The sequence below is a fragment of the Drosophila navojoa genome, chromosome 4 (assembly GCF_054131105.1).
Source record: "Drosophila navojoa isolate 15081-1374.11 chromosome 4, UAZ_NAV_1.0, whole genome shotgun sequence".
In the NCBI taxonomy this organism is placed as follows: Eukaryota; Metazoa; Arthropoda; class Insecta; order Diptera; family Drosophilidae; genus Drosophila; species Drosophila navojoa.
The window spans coordinates 19,425,433-19,449,871 of NC_142892.1; the positions used below are offsets into that span (position 1 = coordinate 19,425,433).

At 40.8% G+C, this 24,439-nt stretch overlaps 1 protein-coding gene across 1 annotated transcript; it reads right to left on the bottom strand.

The window, feature by feature from the left end:
• Positions 1 to 22,491: 22,491 nt before the first annotated feature.
• LOC108650271 (uncharacterized) lies at positions 22,492 to 23,624 on the bottom strand. Its single transcript, XM_018099389.2, has one exon. The coding sequence runs from the start codon at positions 23,555 to 23,557 to the stop codon at positions 22,583 to 22,585; it is 975 nt and encodes a 324-aa protein (XP_017954878.1). The 5' UTR covers positions 23,558 to 23,624; the 3' UTR covers positions 22,492 to 22,582.
• Positions 23,625 to 24,439: the final 815 nt, after the last annotated feature.

Genomic DNA, 24,439 nt, shown 5'->3' on the forward strand with positions numbered 1-24,439 from the left:
TACGCCGAGTGTGGCAGCCAACAGCTATGCGTCATTCAGTTAAGCGCCTCATTTGCTGACCCCGCCCCGCCCTGCCCAGCCCGGTAGTGTCTTCTGTCCGGCTGCAGCTCAGAAAAATGCAGAAAGCAAACTGCAAAAATGTATGACCGCATTTGAAATTCACTTTAGTATCTAATTAATGTGAGCCGAGACTTCATTTGCTTTGTTTTATGCTCAGTTGCGTGTCGCTCTTGGCTCTTGGCTCTTGCCTCTTGCCTTGACTTTATAGCCGCGTTTAATCAGCTCATAACTGGCTCCCATGCTACGCTGCCATTGCTATTATTTATACAAAATCAACTCTGATTCTAGGTTGGAGAAACTAATTATGAGTCGTGTTAATAAACATGGCTAACGACTTGGCTTGTCTTTAATTGTTTTACTTATGTTGAAGGACATTTAAAAAGACTTTGTCAAGCCCTCAGGCAGCTCTGTGCAATAATTAAGTGTAATTCACTGAAATACAAACACAAACTGCCAGCATGAAGTTGAAGACATTCATTCAGCATTTTACAGCTAGACATGATGTGCACAAATCCATGGACATGCACTCATACATCTCAGCTGAGTTACTCCTACACAGTTGGGCTGGGGGCTGCCGAGGGTTGAGGGTTGCTGCAGCAATTCAAACACAAACAGTTAATGATGCTGCAGCTCAATCCATTTGAACATTGTGCAAGTTTTATGAAACTTTATACTATTTGTTTTTTGCTAAAGAGTGAAATCATATGTATATATATATATATAGCACAAATCGGTGGGCGTGTTCCAGCAATTCTGTGCCAACTACTGAAAACATTTGTATGTATAGTATAAATGTAAGGGCGTGCTCTAGCCAAAGGATTGTTGACTTGGATGTATACCCTGTAATCTTTCCTATTCCTGCGGGGCTTTACACAATTTACTGTCTATGAGTTTATATTATTATTATTATTTGCAGATATCATTCTTATCATCTTAAATGGGGTACATTAATTGTGCGTTGAATTTTTATATTATAATTTAATATAAATTTGTAATATCGCTTTGATTAGTTTATTAATTTTATTTTCTTATTTTTACTATATATTTTTATTATTTTTTAAATATAAATATTCATGCAAATATACGTCATACTCAATTATTTTCATAGTTTATAAATATGTTTTTATTTTTAATTTAAATATACATATATACTCATAATTAATAAACATGTTTTATTTATGTTAACTAAATATTTATAATATATATAAACTTATAAATAGGTTTTATTTGTTTTTATACCCTGTTTGTTTGTATGTGTATGTGTGTGCGTGTATTTGTTTGTATGCGTGTGTGTGTGTGCGTGTGCGTGTGTGTGTGCTAACTATTATTGAAATATCAGTTGCTTGTAGGGTTCAGGGGATCTCGTAGTCGAGCAGTCTCGACTAGAGCTTTCTTTCTTGTTAAAATTGAAATACCTAACTAAAATATTTTCTTAAATAATAAATAATTAAACATTCATGTTTAAAGTTTAGATACTTGAGTTAAATATTTTATTTAAAAGTTTAATATTGTATATATATTTTTATGTATATTATAGTAATATTATTATATTTATATAAATTAGATAATTTATTTGAGCTGCGAGCCATACCTCGACTGATCAGCAGCGTGTTGGAGACACAACTAAGTAAGCACAGCAGCTAGCTTGCTCTTTTATGCCTATCAAAATTTAATCGAGCAATACTCATTCACTGTGAAAGGTTGGATATGGGTAGATAGAATTACAACAGGAAAGAGAGAGAGAGAGTGAAGGAGAAAGAGAGAGATAGGGAGAGAGAGAGAGAGAGAGAGAGAGAGTCACGAGTACGAGCCCCAACCACTAATAATTTGCAGTGTACAATGTTTAGCACACTATAATATCGTAGAGTGAATTCCAATTATTAATTTTACATATTTGTCACGCCCATATTTATCTATTATAATAAGTCGCTTCCAATCATAATACCCGCTTTTGTCATTTCAACTGATTACAGGATATGAATATCCGACATATAAACACATAGCACAAGGGCTGTGGCATTTCTGATTTGACCCCGCAAGGAAATTGAAAGCATATCGAAAACTCAGCCACGCGGTCAATGTGGCAAAACAGCGCAAACAAAAGTTTTTTTTGGCTTCTCTTTATATTTTATGTGTGTGTGTGTGTGTGTGTGTGGGCCATAAAATAGAAATTAGTTGCAATTGGAGTTTGCGTTTTGCTTTTGGTTTTACGGTTTTGTTGCGGTCGATTTTTCACTGACCATCGTCATGTAGCTGCAGCTGCTGCCCCAAACAAACCGTATCCGCCGTCCCACTGTCCAGTCAGTAGTCCGGCTGTCCTGCCCAGTCCTGTCCTGTCCGCCCAGCTTGCATTTCCGCTTTGGCTTGCCAGAGGGCAAACTATTTGGCTGCCTTGAAACTACAATTTCACATACTAATTTACAATTTTTCTGTGCTGGGGCAGCAGACAACAGTGCCGGGCATCAGTTGTTGTCCAAAGTTCAGCAGCCCCATGTATACACACATATATTTATACATATCGGATGATCTCTGGTTTGCTGGCTCCGTTCAGTTTTATTGCTTTAATATGCACGCCGGAAATGCGTGTTAATCGAACAGGAAGAGGAAGTGCCGTCTAATGTTTGTTGGCCATTTCATTTGTAGTCGAGTTTGTCGATTTAATTGTAATTAAAGATGGAACTAGGCATAAATGTATGCGACTCGTTTCTGATACTTCGCACAGAGTGGGGCTCGCATCTGTAATTCGATGACAAATTGATTTAGCTTCAAGTCGCAGCGCATTTCCGACTAAATTGATATTATTGCCGATAATTGATTGGCATCCATTGAAGCGGACATTTCCATTCAAGCTAATTATCGAAATTAAAAGCAATTCTAATCGTTGTGCCCAAAATCCATTTAAGCAAATTGCTGACTAATTCAGCAGTTATGCTCGTTGCTTGTTACATAATGTTGCTTAACGCATATTGCGTATACGCACTGTCATTATCAGCGCTTGACTCGTTTCGGGCTTTCATGGGAATCAATTTTAAATTTGTACTGTTGACCTCACAGCAATTTGTGGCAACTTTTTTAATTTCGCTCTCCACATATAATATTGTCGAACGAGCCTTGCCATAAATCAATACATATCCCTGGATTGTTCAGCCGAAACGACAATAAAAAGCAAAGTTTTGTGGACCGCATTATAAATATGTCCTCACATGACAATCAATAAAATCAAACAAATATTTTTTACGCCATCCCGAATTGACACAAGCAACAAATCAAAAAGCGCGTCCATCAATATAGAGCGTTTAAATAACATCTATGGACTCTGCCCGAAAGCCAAATACAAGTGCCACACGAGACACTCGACTGCTTCCAAAAATATGCAATTGGTTGGCCATTTTTGTTCTCTTTGCGATTTGGCCGGGGGGAGCTCGTTGCCATTTGTAGGACATCATTTTTGGATATTTTCTTTTTTGGGTCAGATGGATGGAAAAGCGGAGCGAAAAATGCTTTGCGCATATGGGCGATAAATATAATATTTTTTTGGTATTTGCATTTTTTGCGTTTATCTGCTGTTATTTTCGTTGGTAATATGCACCTGTGCTAACGTTTTTTGCCGGCTCCATGGCCTGACAACTGACAGCTGGATGGCGCGCTTGGTTATTTCAATTAGCCTTATCACTTTTCATGGCATTACATGGCAGCCCATCGCACCGCGTAAATTTTAAATATGTATTTAAAACTCATTAATTGACAACTTTATAAGCCATTTATTGCATATGCCTGACAATGCGAGCTTTTGTCGAATGGATTGCAGAGACATTGAGCGCCTCGACTTATTTTCATTGATTGGAATTCAGTTTACCTGTGCAGGCTCTAGGGTATTACACAGTGAAGCATATAGCACTTTCGTTTTCCCTTTTGCCTCGTTTTTTCCCTGGTGCAGCTTCGCAATATTTCAATGATTTTCAAACGCGACAAATTGATTTATGTATGCATTAATTGGCCCAATTTATTTATAGGTACAGAAAAACAGATATTTTATTTCGACTATTCATTTTGCAGCTCGCGAAGTTTCGATTAAAAAATGTATACTTTTTATACGTTCAATCTCGATATAATATGTCGCTCAATTAAATATTTAAAGCGCAACCAATCACTTTAGAAGCACTTTGTGGCCAACGGATAAATCGCAGAAATGCTATAGCTGTACATATGCATATATATATATAGAAAAAGTAGCTATATTCCTAAATTTTGTTGTTTTTTAAGTACAAAACGTAATTTGAAAAGGAGAGAGAGAGAATAAACGAATGCGTTTATCTTGTTGTGTTATCATTCATTTCCACGCGGAAATCAGCTTAAAATATTTGCAAAAATACGTCGATTTATGTATTTATATAAATGATTGCATGGCTAGACTTAAATATGGTTTTCCCATTGCAAGCGCAATAAATAAAATATCACGAATATAAAAAATCTGCTGTGTATACTAAAAATGCGCTTAAGAGCTTAGAGCAAACTCAGCCAACGCTTTTTGTGCATTTTGTGATTGGGGATTCCTCTTTTTTTTTTTAACCACCATATTGATGACACGTATTTCAATGACTAAAGTAAACTATAGCGAGCTGTTGTTTCAACCTTTTTTCTGCAAAGCTGCGCTTAAGCGCACTTAATATGACCATAGCACACAATGTATGCACATAACGATGGCAGACTTTAGCCAAGAGTCGAATTTGTTGTGCTACCTGAACAAAAAAGTCAGCTGAGACCATAAACATATCCGAAATACGCTCGTGTGAGTGCTTAATGCATGCAATTCGGATTAAATGGCATTTAACATCTTGTCGGGCAACAATCAAAGTCAGTTTAAGCTTTTGTCTCATTTCAGTAAATAGGAAGATGAAATCAATATTACATCGGCAATGGCTCATGTAATTGAATTCAAATGTTTAAGCATAACTTCGGCACATTAGCCCATTGTGCAAACAGTTTCAATTGCAAATTGTTTGTTCTATTTTCCGCAATCGCCTCGAGCAACTGTAAATTGGGCTGAGAGGAAAAACAAATGGCGGAAAGTGGGTAAAAACAGCGAGCAGCATGGCGAATGCTGCACATCCTTTCTAGAGACACAAAGTTAATTTGTTATTTGATTCGAATTGTGTTTGATGAGATTTCACAACTTCAAAGGCAATAATTATGCTTGAATTATGTAAAATGTATTAACATGGCGCTGCTTGCACTGTGCATGCGAGATGAGAGAATCGTTTGATGCTACTAATTTAATATTACCACACACACACATGCACACATACAAATACACACCCACTCACATGCACACTCATAAATTCCCTTCGTTTATGTTGTTTATTTAACTCATTTACCATGTTGACTTTCATGCGCGTAATTTGTATGTCAACAAGCCGTACGTATGGAGCCCCCCCTCTTCGGCTCTCCGCGTTTTTTAGTGAGCCAACTAAGCACTTTTTAATGAATAAGCCGGCGAATTACCCGGGTGTGGCCAGCAGCAAAAACAAACTCACCTGGCTCACCTGGCTAGTGGCCGGGGTCAAGTGCACAGCGCCCATAACTGTACATATTGTAGAGGCAGACTTTAAGGTGAATTGCTCTAATGTTGACTTATCTATTCTGTGTACACATGTGTGCGTGTGTGTGTGTGTGTGTGTAGGCGCAGATGTTGCTAGCATGTTGTTGTTGCTATTGTATTTTATATACTTCCCTCTGCCTTCTGTCATCTGTGTCGCATAATAATTAGAAATTTAATTGGATTTGAAAGAAAATGAAATTTTAATGTGCTGGCTATGCAATTACATTAAAAACAAACAACGCGCAGACACACACACGCTGACACGCTCACTCACATATGGTCTGGCAAATACATGAATAATAAAGCAGACACGGAGCACAGGTGTAAAGAAAAGAAAAGAAAGATACATGCAAGCAAAAAAAATGAGTATGCCGAACAAGTGCAACTTACACTAATTAACTACAAACTAATTTTAATATATTGCGTATACGACGCGTTTGTCACTGGCATGTCAAACAGTTAAGGGGCGGGCGGAGGTTTTTTGTGTATTTGAACTTTGACACCTGCTTCGCCTTGGCCTGGAAAGTTTGACTCAATACATTGCCTATGCGGTTATTATATTACACCTGGGAGCGAACTTTGTATGCAAAGGCACAAATTATATGAAATTCATCCGATCAACGGTAGTTGACAGCCCGCTACACCCCATATCAGGTTTCGGTATCTGTTCTGCTTCTAATGTACGGCCAGTAATTAAAGTCACTCGAAGCAACAATTACGCCCGTGAATTGTTGCTCTGGGTGATAATACAGCGGAGCGCTGGCTACATCATTGTGGATACATTTTTATGTGGGGCGAGAGCCGAGCCAGCAACAGCAACAGCAACAGCAACAATTAGGCCCAGCGCCATTTTGTGCCAACAGGAAATTCAACGGAAAATGTGAAGAGGCGCAAAATCAAAGCACGCACCAAATTGTAATTATTTCATGTGTGGAATATGTGTGGCATACATAAACAGAGGGCCACGCAACCAACGCCGAGGGGCAAACGAACAGTTTGCGAGAAGCCCAAGACAAGCCCAACTAAACAAAGCGATTCAATGCATTTTTGGAGAAATTCGAATAAAATCCAACACTGATTAATTTAAGAAATAATTTACATTCAAATTATTCTTATGAAATTGTTTTGCAAAATTTTCAAGTAAATTCTAGGAGCGGCTCCTTTCGAAAGTTGTGAATTAAATTTCATGAAAATTAACAGAGTGTGTCGCATTTGTGTTTTACATAATGCAGGTTAAACACGAGCGGGCGGGAGGGGCACCCTCGCATCGCCGTAGATGTGCGAATACAGTTTCACAGCCAACGCACTTGCATGCAAATATCTATGTGTGTGTGTGTGTGTGTGTGTATGGTAATCATCTATCAAATATTACGTTGCTGTAGTCGTACCGTATCCACATGGATTCATATGCACGCTTATTTTAATTGTTGCTTTTGATATGCAAAATTGTGCACAGTTTATTATCTACGGTACGGAGGTTCTTTTATCCTTGGTCCGGTTTTTGGGTTTTTGGGTTTTCGTGTTTAGCGTGGCTCGTTGACAAAATTGAAATATAATTTTCCGCAGTTTAGACAGCACATAATAAAAATGCATTTGGCGAGCCATTAAAACGGCTCTAAATTTTAATTAAAATTCCGCATACGCCATGTGAGCTATTATCCAATGTGCGCAAAAGCATTTCACGGGACAAGCATATTCATGAATATAAAACACGCAATAAACAGCGCCAAATTGTCCAGATACTGCAAAGCCAAGCCCCAAAAATGGCCCAATTCAAAATATTTAAACAGTTCTTGCAGATAATTTTGAGCAAAGAGCACAAAGGTAAGCGAATCAACTTTAAAAGCCAGCCACAAAATGAAAACCCAAACAAAAGTATATATATATTTATAATTTGCATTGTTTTACGAGTCTGCGAATGGCAGCGGGTTGATAAGTCCCGAAGCGAGATTCGCTCAACGAAATCTGACCACAAGCAGCCAAAGAGTGCAACAGCCACGACCACGCCCACCGATCACAAATTTTAAAATCCGAATGGCGCAGATAATAAATAATTAACTTTAATAATAAATCGTTGCTTGAAGCAGCTACAAATATTTTCATAATTATATGCCCGATTAATTTATAGCAGAAACATAAAATAATGGCATAACAAATATTTGCATGATTCAATAAGCATGAATTATGCTAATTATTCTATGAAAGTCAATGAATTATTGACAGCACAAAATCAACTTTGAGCATGAAAAACAGCTGCAGCATTTGACATTTTCCCGTCGTCATTTGACCACTCGATGCTGCTGCTGCTGCTGCTGTGACTGCTGAAAATTTAGCTCAAAATTAATAGCTGACAGCGGGAAGCTCGGAGCCATATTAACGGGCTACAAAATGCTGCTGAAATAGCAAAAAAAAAAAAAAGAAATAGAAAGGGAAAGAGATAGAGAACGAATTCCAATGGTGGCTTTGGTAGCGCCATTGTGAACTCGCAGCTGCGTTGACTTTGCCATGCACAGAATTACAGAAATTGTTGTTTGAGCTGTACGGCGGCTGCATCTATCTAGGATTTTCCAGCTGCACAGGACAATTGTGGCTCTGGCTGTATTATCTAGCGCTTTTGCCGCCCAGGCGTGCTGCTGCAGCTGCCGTTGCTGCTGTTGCTGCTGCTGCAATTGTGTCCTTGTACTCGTCGCTATAGAGACGTATTTGATATCTGTGTGGCTGTATCTGTTGCTAAATATGCATCTAGAGTTGCTCAATTGTTTGCCTTGTGAATGGTCGGCTGGGTGTTGTCTCTGCTCTTGGCCTGCTTGGTTAGCTCTCGTACTGTGAATTTGCGCATCACGTGGCACTAACAAAACAAATGGCAACTGTCTGCGCTCGGACGATCATCATCGTTGCCATCATTATCAACAGCATCATAATCGTCTTGCTGTTGCTATTGCTGCTGGCCTGTGTTTTGTTGTCTTTTGGTTGCTTAATTAAAAAGTCATCATAACTCTTGTTGCAGCTGCCTTCGACTTGCGACTTTGTTATAATTTTCTAAAGCTAATAAAATTGCTTTGTAGCTCAAAATGGGAATAAAGCATTTTAAGTGCTCCGCGCTTATCGCAGACGCAGTATTCAAAAATTTAAGCTCAATGCAGCGGGCCTCAATTTCAACACGCCTCTCTGTCTCTCTCTCTCTCTATCCAGCGCTCTCCCTCTTCGTCGGCCAACAAGTTCAAGTACTTGTTGAAAATTTTATGACATTTTAAAACTTGAAGCAGGGCCTCCAATGGCAACGCAGCAGCAGCAGCCAGTTCCGAGGCCATTAAAATGTTATAAAGCTACATTTAAGCACTTAACTTGATATCTTTCAATCTCTTCAACTTAGTCTATACATAAAATGCTGAACAAGTCTAAGCCGGGCCAAAAAAGTTATTATTACAGTGCGGGCAAAACAACAAAGATAAATATCATAGCATAGAATCGCTTGTTTGCATTTTTTGGGCATAAAAGTTAACAATTAACTGGCATCAGCCTCCTCGAAAAGGATCCCTGACCCCGCCCACCATAAAAAAATTATAAGAAAAAAGCGCCAAGCGAAATTGCTCAATTGGTTGCATGCGAGAGAGTATCATAAATTTCGACAGGATAATGTTTATTTAGTCTGCAGCACAACATTCATACTACAAAGGGTGTTTGCCATAGGAACCCCTGAAAATGGAATTTTCCGGCAGGATTTACTTAAGACTTTGAGAATAATAATTGCGTATTATTCTTAAAAATTGGTTGCGCTACAAAGAATTAGCCGTAGGTCAAGATAAAATGTTATGTAATCATTGTTTAATAAACCTGAAGCTTAAGAAAAAATGATGTTAGAATAAGTAAACAAAAATAATAAGAAGTAGGTCTCTTCACATTTCTTATTTAGTTGAAGAGCTTGTAAGAGCTTAGCCTTGAGTCCAAATATTTTTAGCTCAAGCAGGCCATTCAGACTCTGTCTAAGGAATATATTGCTTTTCAAAAATAACAAAAATTCAGTAATAAATAATAAATCTTAAGGAACTCTTGCATGGACTAACAAAATCGTTGAGCGATTCGCTTCCAACTACAAAATATATTGTTTTTCAAGTGATTTTCATGCAGTCTACGATGTGCTGACGAGTTTATCAATTTTTTTGCTGTCATGTGTGGCTCAAATGCAAGTCGAAATTGAGTTTAAAGTATGAGTGCAAAGTTTTTTGGGCACCTCGCTCGTTTTTATGCTCCCCTATGTTAATATGAAAAATTTGTGCAGAAATTGAATGTAAGTTGGAGTAGGAGGAGCGCCGCAGTCAGCCCGCATTGTTGCATTGCATTCAAAGTTTTTGAGTCATGTGGCGCCTGCAGGTATGCAACACGCAACGTGCAACGTGCAACGTGCAACATGCGCACAGAGCGCCCACATGGCGTTTGCGTAATAATATTTCAAACAGAGCGCTGCGAAATTTTGCATAATTTCAACTTATAAACTTTTGCGTGTGCGGGAGGAGATGCCGAGCAGCCAAGGGCGCGTGGAAAACTCGCGAGTGCCACAAACAGAAAATTAAATTTTATCAACTAATTTTCATAAAAAACAACTTCAAATTGCAACAAATTAGAAACATGAGGTCTGGGCGGCGGGGAGCGCAGCTTGAGTAAGAAAACTCCGTTAAAGCTGAGCAGCGGCGCTTCATCGAAAAGCATTTGGCACTTGAGCAGCAGCTGCGACATTGCCTTTGCTCGGCTCAACTTGACTTTTGCTTTGGCTTTGGCTCTCGCCTCGCCGCCACTGCCACATGTTGAGTGGCGCAGAATTGTGTCAGAGCTTAGCCAGCGGGTGGGTACTGGCGGTGGTGCCACACTTTCTGGCTGTGCTGGCGGTTAGAATGTCACGCGTAGCATCAAATTTGCATAAATTAAAGAGCACAAGCTCAGCGATGGCGGCTCACAATAAAAAATACTTATAAGCAAAAAGGCAATAAGTTGTTTAATTTTGCGTAACAATTTTATGGTTGCTCTTAGCTACTTGTTGCAGCCACTACATCTCACTCTCTCTCGCTCGCTCACTCACCCACTCTCTCTCTATCTCTCTTATTCAAATGTGCGATAAGAGTTGAAGTGGCACACGATAACTGCTCGAGTCGAGAGAACTCACTCAGTACAAAACAAATCGCAGTCAAGAGAAGATTTTTCTCCGATTTTCCGCTCGGTAAATTCAGTCAAGGATATTTCAAATTATATTGTATTGTATTGTATTGTATCGCAATTTGAAACGAATAATAAATGCAAATACATACACTGTTTAACTTTATGACTAATCCAATTAAATTGGCAAAGTTCAATCTGTCGATGATAATTGAAATGTATTTCGTTTTGCCCCAAATCTCAACTCAATATATGTACATAGTTTTAAAATTGAACATAGTTGCTTTTCCCTACGACAAGCTCTATTCATGCTCACATTACAAAACAAACACTCAACTTTTGTATGGAAACACACACACACATACACACACACAATCTTGCCTCTAGGAGAAGAACTTTATCTGCATTTTCACTTGCGTGGCAGAAAAAATGAAGCAAGTAAAAACCGAAAACCGCACAGAATATTTCTCTTATATACATATACATATACATATATATTTTTCACTATTTTTCCTTTTTGGCTCTTTTCTGCACATTAAGCGTTTTTTCCCCACAGCATAATATAATATTTAAAAAGCAACAGCCAAAATCAAATGAGCATGAGAGCGTGCGCAAAAAGAGCAACAGCCAGCAAAAAGTAAGCGCAGTGCATAAAAGAATTGGAAAAATAAGATTTTTGCTGAGATTTGACTGCTTCATTAAATGCTTCAGCACATGGCACAGGAATGGCAATGGAAATGGAAATGGAAACGCGCTGCGTTCGCACAAGCGGAAGGAGTTGAGAGCGAGAGAGTCATGAATGTGTGCGTTGACTATGCACAGATATCCTGTATGCGTAGCGATTAAATCAATCCTTCCTGTAGTAACGGCGCAACAAAATGTTAAACTAACGTTTTAATTTTGTTGTTCAACATTTTTTCTACTTTTTCTCGTCATCCACTAACTGCTAAATAAGCCCCGGGCTACTGCCAACTGCCAACTGACGTAAAGTTGTACAACTTGCTTCTGCGTCCTACTCCGCCCCCTGCCAACTGCCAACCGCCGCCCGCTGTGCCAGCGCCTGTGCCCGTGCCCGAAAGCGCTGCGAAGCGGAAATGTCAATGCAGCGGCACTTGCACTTCCGTTGCCTACTTTCGTGCGTCGGCAGCGCCGTCACCAAACTTTGCCTGCGCCTCAACTTTTTGTTCTAGCGCGCTCAGCCTGCTGACGTTAACACAAAATGGAAACAAATGGCAGCCGTCGTCATCGTCGTCGCTGCAGCACTCCCCCGGGGTGCCTTCCACACAAAACTTCGATTATGATAAATGTGAGCATGTGTGAAAGTGTGTATGTGTGTGTGTGTGTGTGTGTGTGTGGCACACACAGCTAAAACAAAAAAAGAGTAAAGGGAGGCAGCCCATCTGGAGAAATGCACGCCGAGAAGCTGCCCTGCGAAAAAGCCACGAGTGATATATTAGTTTTACTTGAAAAGGATATAAGCCATTGTCGCTTGGGTGCTGCCAGCAGACGGACTGGATGCTCATGCATGTATGTGAGTTTTAATTTCAGAAAAAAGTAAATAATATCGTGAATTGACATTAAGCGAACGTGACACACTGAGCAGCTGAACTTTATTGAAAATATTATCGCAAATAGTGCGCCCCATTCAAATTTCATGCACACCCCACAACTCTGGGATCCGTTGCAGAGAATGCGAATTACGGGAGAGTGCTGCTGCATGGCAATACAAGTTTTTAAAATTGTCAACGACGCTTTTTACGCGTCATCAATTTCCGTTTATTTAGTGGCCATCGGGGCGTTGTCGCATGTGCTTGCTACAGAGTAGTTTTCTTAGATATTGACCGGCAGCTGTCTTTTGTTTGTAGGCCATAAATTTGCTCCTGTTGACAACGCTGTGGGGTCGACGGCAGGGCTGGCCGCAGTGCAAGGCGCGCATAAATTACAAGGGCAAGGGTGCGTGGCAGGGGTCTGGGCGGGCCGCTTTATTGTATCAGACTCAGAAATGGCATCAGAAAGCCCGTTGTGCAATTGCCGCATACTTAAGGTAATCTCGTAGAGCGTTGTGCTTACTTCTAATGGCCATTCATCAGCTCGTTGAATGCAAACGGCAAATAAATGGCAGCCCCGGCCAAAGCAGAAGAACAGAGCATAACAGGGCAGACCGGGCCAGCAACAATGGGGCTGACCAGGCCAGCAATTGTCATACAAAACTGTCGACTCGAGTCCACTTGCTGAAGCATAGTAACAGACAGACAGACAGAGGGAGAGAAAGAGAAAGGAAAAGAGAAAAGAGTATAGGACAAACAGAGATAGGGACACAGAGAGAGTCAGAGGAGCTGACTTTGAAGCAGGCCAGGGGCAGAGCGGGTCGCGGTCTGTAATTGCAACTATGGCTGCACACTTAGCGCTATTTTACTTTAATGCGACTTTCTTTGCAATTTTCAAATGCCATTGTGTCTTTGTGCTGGATAAATGTTTTGAAAACTATTTCCATTTGCAACAAAATGCGTGTCAATAGAAAGCAGCAATGCGCGCTTAAAGGATTTGCCACAACTACACTGACAAATACTTTTCACAAGTCTGTTAAATGTACTTGAGCAAAGTTTCTGGACTGCGACTTCAGCAGAACTCACCCATGCTCGGGCAATTAAAGAGTGAATGTATATTATTAAGAATCCTGGCACTTGGCTAGTAAGCAGCTCATTTCACTTGACAGCGGACAGCATTGCTGGCAATGAAGTAATTATGGTCTGTTCTCGGTAATTGTGTGCTCACCTAAGACCTGTTAAATATAACTATAGTAGCATATATATATTTTTAATGACAGAATTTTGACTGAAGCACTTACATAGAGAAGATTTCAAGTACTTCATTCAAATGCAACATTAACTTGCGCTTCGTTTTCCTGCTCGGCGTTGGCTTATTGCTGCCAAGTTATGGAAACTAATGTGATTTTTGTAACAATATTTAACTAATCTCTAGTTGCAAGCTGCGAGCGAATGATATTGCGAAAAAAAAGACAGTCAGAGTCCCATCAGAATTCGAAAACCGTATGGGCCTGCCAAGAAATGGCCACATGCCGCTGGCTTAGCGCCAGTTGCTCTAACAAGTTTAGCCACTTTTTGATGGCCATAATTCAAATTAGGACGCCAGCGGTTCGTCGCTGGGGTGAAGAGGGGGCGCTTTGAATGCGGCGGTCAACTGACAAATAGGCCGGACAGCAGTCGCCTTTAAGCGTACTTTAAGTTGCCCCAAATTGGGTCGCAGATTGCCTGAGACAATGGAGAACGCATCCTCGCAGCGGTTACGACTGCGGCCAAAACGGCGGAAACGGAAGCGAGCAATGGCGAGCGCGGCCTAATGTTCGGTGGGCGTTGCCTGATGGGCAGCCGGCTGAATGGCTAGATGGGTGGTTGGGTGGTTGGATAAATGGCTGGCACTGGGCGGCGGCGGTAACGGAAGCTTTCAATTTCAAGCTGCAATGCAAAAGGAGCCACGACAGCCTCGGACTGCAGCTCAAAGCAGAAAAAGTAATTTATTTCGTATTGCGGTTTTTAACCACATTTTCCACTTTGTACAGCAGCAACGACAGTCCAAAAAAAAGGAAAGAAAAGCTGCCCCAGCAGTCGCAGTAGCTCGAGCTCCAGCAGTAGCCAAGACTATATTCTCTCTCTATGGCAGCGCCAAGCGTTCACTCCACGGCTCCATGACTATAATATAAATTTGCTTTGCTCTGCATTGCCGCCCTGTCTGTATAGCTCGATAAAAAAGGCTCAAATGCGGTTCCGCTTTTTCTTTTGCCCTCTTTTCAGCACATTTTCTGGCCATTTTTTGCCGCTCACGAAAAATTTCATCGTTTAAATTGCATTTGACCCAAAAAATGTACCAAGTGCGAAGTTTTTTCTATTTCGTTTTGTTTCCATCTCCCCTTGCACCTGAACAGCCGAAGACCTGCTCAAAGCGCCAACTAACTTCAAGTTGAAGTTATGAGCGACAAGTGTGCGAATGCGACTTCCGGAAGAGCTGGCCGTGCGAGCGTTCGCCGTGTGGCTTTCCGGTCCGGAGTAGATGTACTTCTTGATGTCTACTATTTGGTATGCAAGGCGCAGACGAGAAGAGTTATTCATTGGGAAACTCGAGCGGAGCTGAGCTGAGTTGGCCGGCATTAATAGACACGCACAGAGGCGCAAAGGCTGCATGATGAATGAAGAGATAACTGCATAGTTGTCAAAGAGAGAACATTGCATTAGTCAAAGACACAGCCCGAAAGTTGGGAAGGATGAACGGAATTAACATTCGGGTAATCACTTGGCCCCAGAGGCCAAGTACATCCGAGCCAACTAATTTGAATATCAAATTAATTTACTCAACCAAAGTGCAGTCTCTCTGCCCTTAATTTGCCCATTCACCAAGGATATATTTGGCAGCAAATTGAATATACGACAATATATACGATAGGAGCGCCGCTCTTGATAATCAGATTTCCAGGCACATCTAACACTTTGCTTTGTATTCTCCGGGCAGTCAGTCGGCTCTATTTACTTGCAATTTACCATACACAGAGTCCATTCCAATCAATTGTACGAAAGAGTAAAGCAAACAAACAAAGGGGCCGGCCATGTTATTTCTTTTGTATAATTTCATTTGCTCTTTTCAAGCGACTCTGACGACAAAGAACCGCCAAAGAGAGACGTACATGGAGTGTGCAAAAACCCAAAGCCAAATAAACCCTATGGAGATGGCAACTAAGAAGAATTGATTTGGGGCAACAGCACGCTGAAAGAAACTCACTTGATTGGGGACTCTGGTGCAATCAAACTGCTTAATGTGCAGTTAACGCCAAGAGGAACCCTAACAGCAGCCACAGCAACAACAACGACAACGACAATGGCAATGGCAACTAAATCGAAAGCAACAACGACATCAACAGCTACAAAAACCAAGTGAAATCAAATCGCTGCCTCGAAGGGAGCAGCACTGCTGAGCTAATTCAATTGGCAATGTCAATGTAGGTGAAGAAACAAGCAAACAGGCGCAAGTAGTCGGGAATAAGTAGCCAACGGCCAACTGCCAACTGCCAACGGCCAGCTGCCAATGGCCAATGGCCAATGGCCAGGAGTCGGTAGCTTCGACCAACCAACCCACTTAGCTGATCGATTTCACATCGTCTCACAGGCTGCCAGCTGTGGTTGGATGTTCTTCTTGCATTTGCCGTTGCTGTTGCCGTTGCCTCAATTGAAGCTGATGACTTGACTTTCAGCATAGCTTAAGCCTGACCGAAGGGCAAGCACCGATGCCGAGCAGCATTAGGTTGCATGCAATGTGTGCGCCGTGTACTCCGTGTTGCACAGATATTTGTTCCAGCCGAGCTGCTGCTCTGGGCAGCTGGGCAGCTGGGCAGCACAGCTTAAGTGGTATATACAGATGTTTCGAGCAAATTGCGCATACGTCACGTGGTCTGTGTGTGATGTTGTAATAATAAATGACAAGTGTCAGACCCAACTGCCTCAATATTTAATTTAATTTATATTCAAGCAACTCAAATTAGAATGCCCCACTCAGGAGTGGACTATAGCTGCAGCTTGCAGTCGCTGCATTCATGTATTCAATGATGTCTTCTAGTTTTCTTTTATGCCACGCTAGACACACATCGCTCGAGCAGGTTCGTCATGCAATGTGGCTTGCATGCCATAAATGTGCTCTCAAATATTTGCATATTAATGCAACAAATGTGAATCGTGCGTGTGGCTATGCGAGTGTGTGTGTGTGTGTGTGTGTGTGTGTGTGTGTGTGTGTGTGTGTGGGTGTGCGTGTCCTCGTTGTCCACGTATGTGACACATTTGTGCAAACCCCTGACCCCTTTGTCATTGCTGCTGCTCAACTTTGTTCTGGCACTCGTGCAGACATGCAGACTCAAACATTTACACACCGAAAAAAAAAATAACAGCGATAGACATGCAAAACCAGCTAAGCTCACTTTGCGGAACTGTGGGATACGTGATTCTCAAATTTCCCTATTGCATTCCGATTTTTGTGCACCTTTTTGACATGTTAAGTTTATTAATGACTGCGGATCCCAAATCAGTCTACCAAAAAATACAAAATATTTATATACATATGTATATATTGTGACATAAATCATGCAAATTCTCTCAGCTAAGACTCAACTCGTTGCTCTTCCACCATATATTACCTGGAAATCTGTGACATTTGTGTGTCAAAATGCTGCTCACCTCTGAGCTGGAATTTATGTATGCATGCATATGCGTCCCTTCGTGTGCGCCAGTGGGTATTCGTTTATATATTTTGTTTTTGTTTTTGTTTTGCGAGTTTTCTTTTTTCGGCTAAACCCTTTTGTAAATTGTTACATTTTCGCACGTCTGTATGCGCCTTGTATTTCTGACTGCATGTGTGTGTGTGCGTGGGTTTTATGTGTGTGTGTGTGTGAGTATAAATTGAGGTGTTTTTGGGTGCGCACCTTTGCTTTTTAGGCCATTTGAAGTGCGCATGCATCTGCCCCATGTGTATAGGTGTATCCAGTGTGTCCCTGTGTGTGTGGGAGGACACGCTTCCCATTAGGCTACGCCAGAAAATGTATTTTCGTATGCTTTAATGGACTTTTCTGGTTAGGTCTGTAATAATTTAGTTCTTTAGCATTGCTTTAATCTTTAGCCGTTTAATTGGCTGACCAGCTCTAGAAATACATAGATAAGCACATTTAGGCGAATGTAGTTGAGAAGAACTCGCATTAGCCAGCAAATCTCGAACTTGTGTTTGCACTCAGAGCAAAGCTCTTCAGTCTAGTGTGTAGAAAGATTTTTAAAACAATATTCACGAGACTTGAATTCTTCTGCATGCATCGCTTTAATATTTCAATAAAAATAACACAGAGGTAGAAACATAAGTTGAAAATACACCTGAGCTGAAAACAACAACAGAGGCACCCCTAAAACGTTTTTCATTTTTTTAAAATCCCTAACAAACATTTTTGTTTCAGATTTTCCATCGACTAACAGAGGGATGAATACGCCTACAGACGTGTGTATGTCTATGTATGTGCATGGATGGATGGGCCTACCCTAGCCGAGGCTAGCTCTTCAATATTCTGATGTAAGCCGCTTTATTGCCAGCCTGGGGCAATATGCAAACTCCGTTGCAATCCCCAGACAGAGAAACGCTTGCCTATGCAAATTTTGAAAGCATCAAAACAGCCAAACAAGCGAACACACTCAAATCAAACGCGAGCAACATTTCCAAATGGGAGTAACGGCCAGAAGCAAACCCTTTTTGCTTTTTGCTTTTTGCCTTTTGCTATGCATGAAAAACAGCAAACAGAGAACAGTAGTTCGATGAGCAAACAATTGAAGCAGTTTGAACAATTGGAAGCATAGTTTATTTTATTATTGTTTGTATTGGTTTTTGTTTTGGTTTTGGTTTCGGTTTTGGCTCTGTTTTGTTTTCGTTTTGTTTCTGTTCTCTCCCAGGAGGTGCACGTGCTTGAAAGGCAAACAATGCGGTCGCACAATAGCCCCATCAGAAGAGCAAACTAATTAAAATTAAAGCCACACTTTAACACCATCTGGGGCCATAACTCATCTTTAATGCAGCACGGCAAATTCACTTGCATTGGTTGTTGCCAAATTTATGACCGTAATAAAAGCCAGGACAATAATTCTAATTTCCCGTTCAAGTGATAAGGCCAAGCGTGGCCGTAAACCTGCCGGCCAAAGCACCAATAATAAATACAATTGCAGAGCATTAAAGAATACTTCATTCTTTTCCGGCTGCCCTCCCAATTTAACATTTCGAATTGCATCATAAATTTAAAAAACAAATAATAATTTCAAAATAACTTTGCTTTTTTCCTTTCTAGCAATTCTGCTGTGCGAGTGTGTGTGTGTGTGTTTGTGTAAATTATCTCTTGGATATATCGTTTGACTATTTAAGCCAATTGTTGCCATAAATTTGCAATGATTTATACTGAAAAGACATAAAATACAATTTGGCTCATTTGGACGATCTGCACGATTTACTGAATAAATTGAGATTCAAATTAATTAAATGCATAGCAAACCTCAACCTCAAGCTAGTCTTCGACTCTCACCTACCAGCAGCAGCAGCAGCTTTAAACGTTATTTGCAACAGCTTTAATGGAGGCAACCAATCATCGGCCTCAACCGAGTCGGTTGTAAACAGAAACCGCAGCCAAGAAAACGCATGTAACAAGCTCCAAACAAGTTAGTTGGCAAGCCAGCTTGACTTGCAAAGCAAACTTTCCATTCCTTGAGGGACCCTTGTTGAACACTTAGCTCTATTAATAATGTTATGCCGTAGCTGTCGTTATTGCTGTTCGCCCACTCGCCTCGCCCAGTCAGAGATGCTTGCACTCCAAGCCCCCACTTCCCGAGCTATTTATCATTAGCAGCAAAGTGTTAATGTTCATGTACGGCAAACATAAACAAAGTGAGGCAGCTCCATTTGCTGCTTGCAGCACAGCCAATCCGTGCCCTACCATTCACTCAATCCCTTGCTTATATATACACATATAATACGTCAAGTGACTTGTGCTCTCAATTGTAGCTGCATGCGTAGCCATAATTATTGGCTTTAAATATATTGCTTGCTTCAGATATTTCCATCATCGATTTGGAATTGATGATTAGTATTAGCAACAATTCTTGCAGGGAGGGCAGCCACAGCCTTAAATGATTATTATCTTGGCGTTTATAAGAGAAAACCAAAGCTGAAATATAATTTCCATAATATATAGTATATATATAAATGATTTTGGGATTATTATTTTGACATTAAGAAATCAATTTATGTTTGGAGTGAGCTACAGTTTATCATCAGTTCAATACTGTAAATAATATTTAGTATTGCAGCATATACATATGTTTATCTTATTTGTGTTAATCTCTTGGCATTGAGAAGTCAAATTAAATTCAGAGTAAACTAAAGCTGAAAAATCATTTTAAAAATATTAAGTATTGTAGCATATATGTATATCGCCTTTGTGTTTATTTCAAGATTATTATCTTGACATTGAGTAGTCAAATTAAATTTAGAGTGAATGAAAGCTTATCTCTAGTTCGAGTGAAAATCATTTCAGTACTTCAGCTTATGTATATGCATATCTTATTTGTGTTTACTTTACGATTATTATCTGAACTAAAGTTTATCGCTCGTTCTATTGAAGAATCAGTTCAGTGCTTTGGGCAATATTAAAAATTGCAGCATACATATATACATATATATAGCTTATTTGTGTTCATTATACACATAGTGGGGTTCTATGTGTAGATATGCATGAACTGGCATGCTAATGACTTTTTGGGACAGGCATGTCAAATTGAAATTGTTATTGCTGGCAGCAAAATGGCCACATCAGTCTTGCGACGTTGCAACATTTTGTGTGCACTTCTTCCAGTTGCCACTAACATCATTCTGTGGCGCACATCTTTCGAACATTCGGCTAATCCCCGACCGATCCAACTGAGCTGGTATTTTCCCATGCCGGAGACCTCAAGTGCTGCAGTTGCAGCTGCAGCCTCTTGGCAGCATTTGCTTTTTTCTCTCCGCCCATCCTGTGCTGCTCACATTGTCACTGCCGGCAGCCCAAAGATGACAGTTTGGATGGCAAAGCGTATATCACAAGAGCACATGGACAGATTCTGCGTGAAGGTTGCGGGAACAAAAACTGCAAGCAGGCAGTAAACAATATATCTTTGCATGTAAGTATGTATGTACAGGGCGAAGCCAGCTGCCGAGAATGTGATAAAGCGCACGGGTAGGTGGAGCGAGCGAATGGTCGTGGGCGTTTTTTAACATTGTCCTGAATTTGTCGAGCAGTCGAGCACTTGAATCGTTTTCCTGGCATTCACATTCGTTATACGGAGCCGTTTTTACTGCTACTCGCGCTAGAAAGAAAGAAAGAAAGAATGAAAAAACACATCAGCTTTTGACATTTGTGGAGTGAAAGAAAAATATATATAAATTGCAATATATTAACCCAAACAATATAGTCACCCTGTTATTGTTGTTGTTGTTGCTGTTGTTGTCAACACATTGCAGGTGAGCATTCGAACAAGCACCATTCTGTGTGCCAATTCCATCTATAGGGGTGCAGTTTTTCATATGGATATGTATAATATCGATAAAGTTAATATACGGTGAGCATTCATAAATTATAGAATAATAATTTTATGTACTTTATTTACCTTTGTCCTTGCTTCTATCTATCATTCTTAATATCTCTCTCTAGTTATGTCTTTTATCGTATATCTCTCTCTTTCTCTATCTTTATCGTTCTTTCTCTCTATAGCTCTTTCTCCCTTTCTATCTCTCTGTTCCTTCGTCACTGTTTATGAACTTCATTGACATTATATATTATTAAGATTATTCTTCCTCACTCAAATAGTAGAGCTACAATCGAAACAATTATTGTAGTATGAGTGAGTCCAGACTCACTCAATTGCCTGCATATTGCTTATATTCCATATATGTGTGCTGATATTCCATATATGTATGTGTGTAATATACTACAATCGCCTTCACTTGCAGTCTGGTGTAAATTATGACTATACATACTATAAAATACTTTCTTTTTTTTTTCATAATATTGCCAACAAACATCCCATATTTTTGGCAATATTATTATCATATTATTTTTGTTTTTTTTTTTTTTTTTCAATAAAAATAATTGTATATTTTATTTAACAAGTATGCTGCTGCCTTTAGTGGAAATTCAAATTATTTCTAATTATTATTATGAAAATTAATTTGTAAAATATTTCTCCTTGACTTACTTTTAGCTAAAAATGAATGTTGATAAATTATTCAACATATTTTTGCAGTTTATTTTTAATTACAGCTGCAAAGGACATCATTTGAAATACCATAATTTTCCGAGTGAATAAACGCATTTTGGCTCTCAGCTGGGCTTGCTGGCTTGTCGGGCGGTGGGCTCGACGGATTAGCGGTATGCGTTCAGATGGAGTGCACAAGCACAAACGCAGCCAGCATTCTTATCCGACCACCGATAACAGTGAATAACTGCTATGAAAGGCATAATTTAAGTGGGTGCGGGCTGTTTACCGCATTTACGGCCAACCCAACCAGTCAATGGCCGTGCTCCATCATCGTGGCTGCAGCAGCGCACAGCACATATTTCTCATGATTAAAATTGCATGTGTGGCAAGTGGTTGGCTGCACTTGTTGTTGGGTGGTGCGGGCTGCCGAGCTCCCGAGCTGGCTCAGCCCAAATGCGCAACAATTGCCCAGCCCACCCCGGCGTAACTGTATACTCCATATAATATCCGAGCTAAGCGGTTTGTGATTTGCCATTGCCCGCTTTTAGGCATTCAAGCAAATTGTAATACAATTAGCGTCATTTGCATGGAATGCTGAATGGCTGCATGTGTATTCAAGTGTCTCTGTGTGGCTGTGCGTGTGGATGCATGCACAAAAGCTGCTTAGTCCACACACCTTGCGGCTGTGGGAAGACTCGGGCTACGACTCCAGCCTTTGGCAATTTGTGCGCATTTGGTTTTCAATCAGCTGTCTGCTTATTATATAATAATGTGCCCACCACTTCTGCAGGTACCGTGGCAACAGACTCCTCAAAGACTGTACTGCACTCATATACATATTATAGTTCCTCGTGTATTCGACTTGCTCATAGCTCATAGCTCATATGGGATTTTATTAGATTTAACATAAAATTTCAAAATCAGACGCTTTTGTCGCAGAGTTTGTAAGTGGAGTTGGAAACATTTAACGTGAGGCACGGACGTGAGCTAGATTAGCCCTTGTCTTGGAGAGCGGCTTTCTGGTGAGTGACATCTTGCCCGAAATTTCGCGATTGACAGTCCCCTTGGTGCGTGGCATTACGCACGTACTGTATAAAGTCCGAGCCTCCTTCAGCGCCGCCTGCATTTCTGGCTGAGTACTGAGAATGCCAGAGGGCTTCAATGGTTTCTGATAGACAATCACTTCCATTGGTATGCCGCGTGGCGCTTGCTTTCCGCCTTTGCTGTGAACGATTCTGCCGATGTTCATGAGTTCGAGAACCTCCGAGTCGCGCAACATAATATAGTTCTCATCGATGGGTAGAAAGTCGCTTGGATCCTGGAAGTTGGTGTAGTCGCGCACCGTGCGAATCGAGCTGCGCGAGCTAATGTAGTGACGATCGAAGATGGTGAGGGTGTAAAAGACCTTGCGCGTGGTAACGGGCGCCACCAGCCAGAAGACATAGATGCCGCCAGTGCCTTCGGTCTTTGAGAGCATCTCTTGTTCCAGCTGCTTGTCCTTCAGGTGAGCAAACCAGGTGGTTCGACAGGCCATCACCATTATGGGCAAGTAGGTATCATACTTCCCATAAGTGTTCAACAGACCCGAGTTCAGAAAGCTCAGCCTGTCGACTCCCGGTCGCGTGGTTGGCTTTCCCTTCACGCCTCCATACATGAGCGTGCCAATACAGCAGTTGTCTCCGTGCACGTAGCCAGTCGGATCGAAGTACAGCAGCTGAGGCCGATGCTCGAATACCTCGGCGGCTGTGCAATTCGGGCCATTGGAGTGCTTGTGCAGCATGTGCAGCATCACATTGGACGGGAATACGATGTCTGAGCAGCCGCCTACAGGACAGTGGGCTGGCATCCGGGATAGGCTCTGCACGGTAATTTTGCGTTTCTTCTTATCTTTTGCGTGTCGTTGTCCCGTTGCTGATTCCATGTTTCGCTTGGTATTCATTTCCGCAAATATTTAAAAATAAAACTATTCATATCTATTTAAAAGAACGAAACGAAACGAAATCAGATTTCAGTCAGTATTTGTCTCAAGTGCACATTATAAATACTTTTACATCATTTATGAAATATAAAACTCGACCTACTAGCTAAAATGATATATGTAGACTTATCAGCTTTATCTTAAATATATAAATGAGGCAAAACTCTACTCTTTGGCATTGCAATTAAGCCTGGATGCAGAGCAGAGTTTCTTCTGCCCCGTTGCCACTAAATATCCGCACTCTCTGGTCTTGTGGCACGTTAAGCCTCTGCAGCGTACATACATATATGCAGACATATGCACTAAGAGACACAGCTGCTGTACGGCAGCTCAAAAGCTAGTAAATTGCCGTTTTTTCTTCTCAAATGCTGCTGCTGCTGCTGCTGCAGAGTAGAAAAACTGCCAAGTCGCTCTGTGTATGTGTGTGTGCGTGTGTGGGGAAATAAACAAAAAACCGAATTAGTCGACAAAAGGCTAAAGCAAAGTGCCAAAATATTCGGTTTACTTGTTTCTCTTTTATTTTTTCACTTTTTTGTTCCTTTGAGTGCCTCAAAAACCGCAAAACTTGAAATGCCCAAAGCTTTGAGCCAGCTGTTGCTAAGTTAACCGTTGTTGACGTTAAAAGCCTTTCGGCCAACACAACAAAAGAGTCACAAAAAGCCACAGCTGAAGGTATTAAGACAGTGTGCAAAGCCCCTGGCTCAGACCCCCATTCATATCTATATAGACAGGGCAACGGAATTAACTTTTGATTATTGGTCTCGGAATCGCAGAGTTAGCCTAAGCGAGGCATCCTTAAATAATAGTTCGTTGGCAGCCTTTGCAGGCTGATGATAAAAAATT

Excerpts from the sequence above, each read along its gene's own strand:
- LOC108650271 (XM_018099389.2), bottom strand. The coding sequence starts at position 23,557 with ATGAATACCAAGCGAAACATGGAATCAGCAACGGGACAACGACACGCA.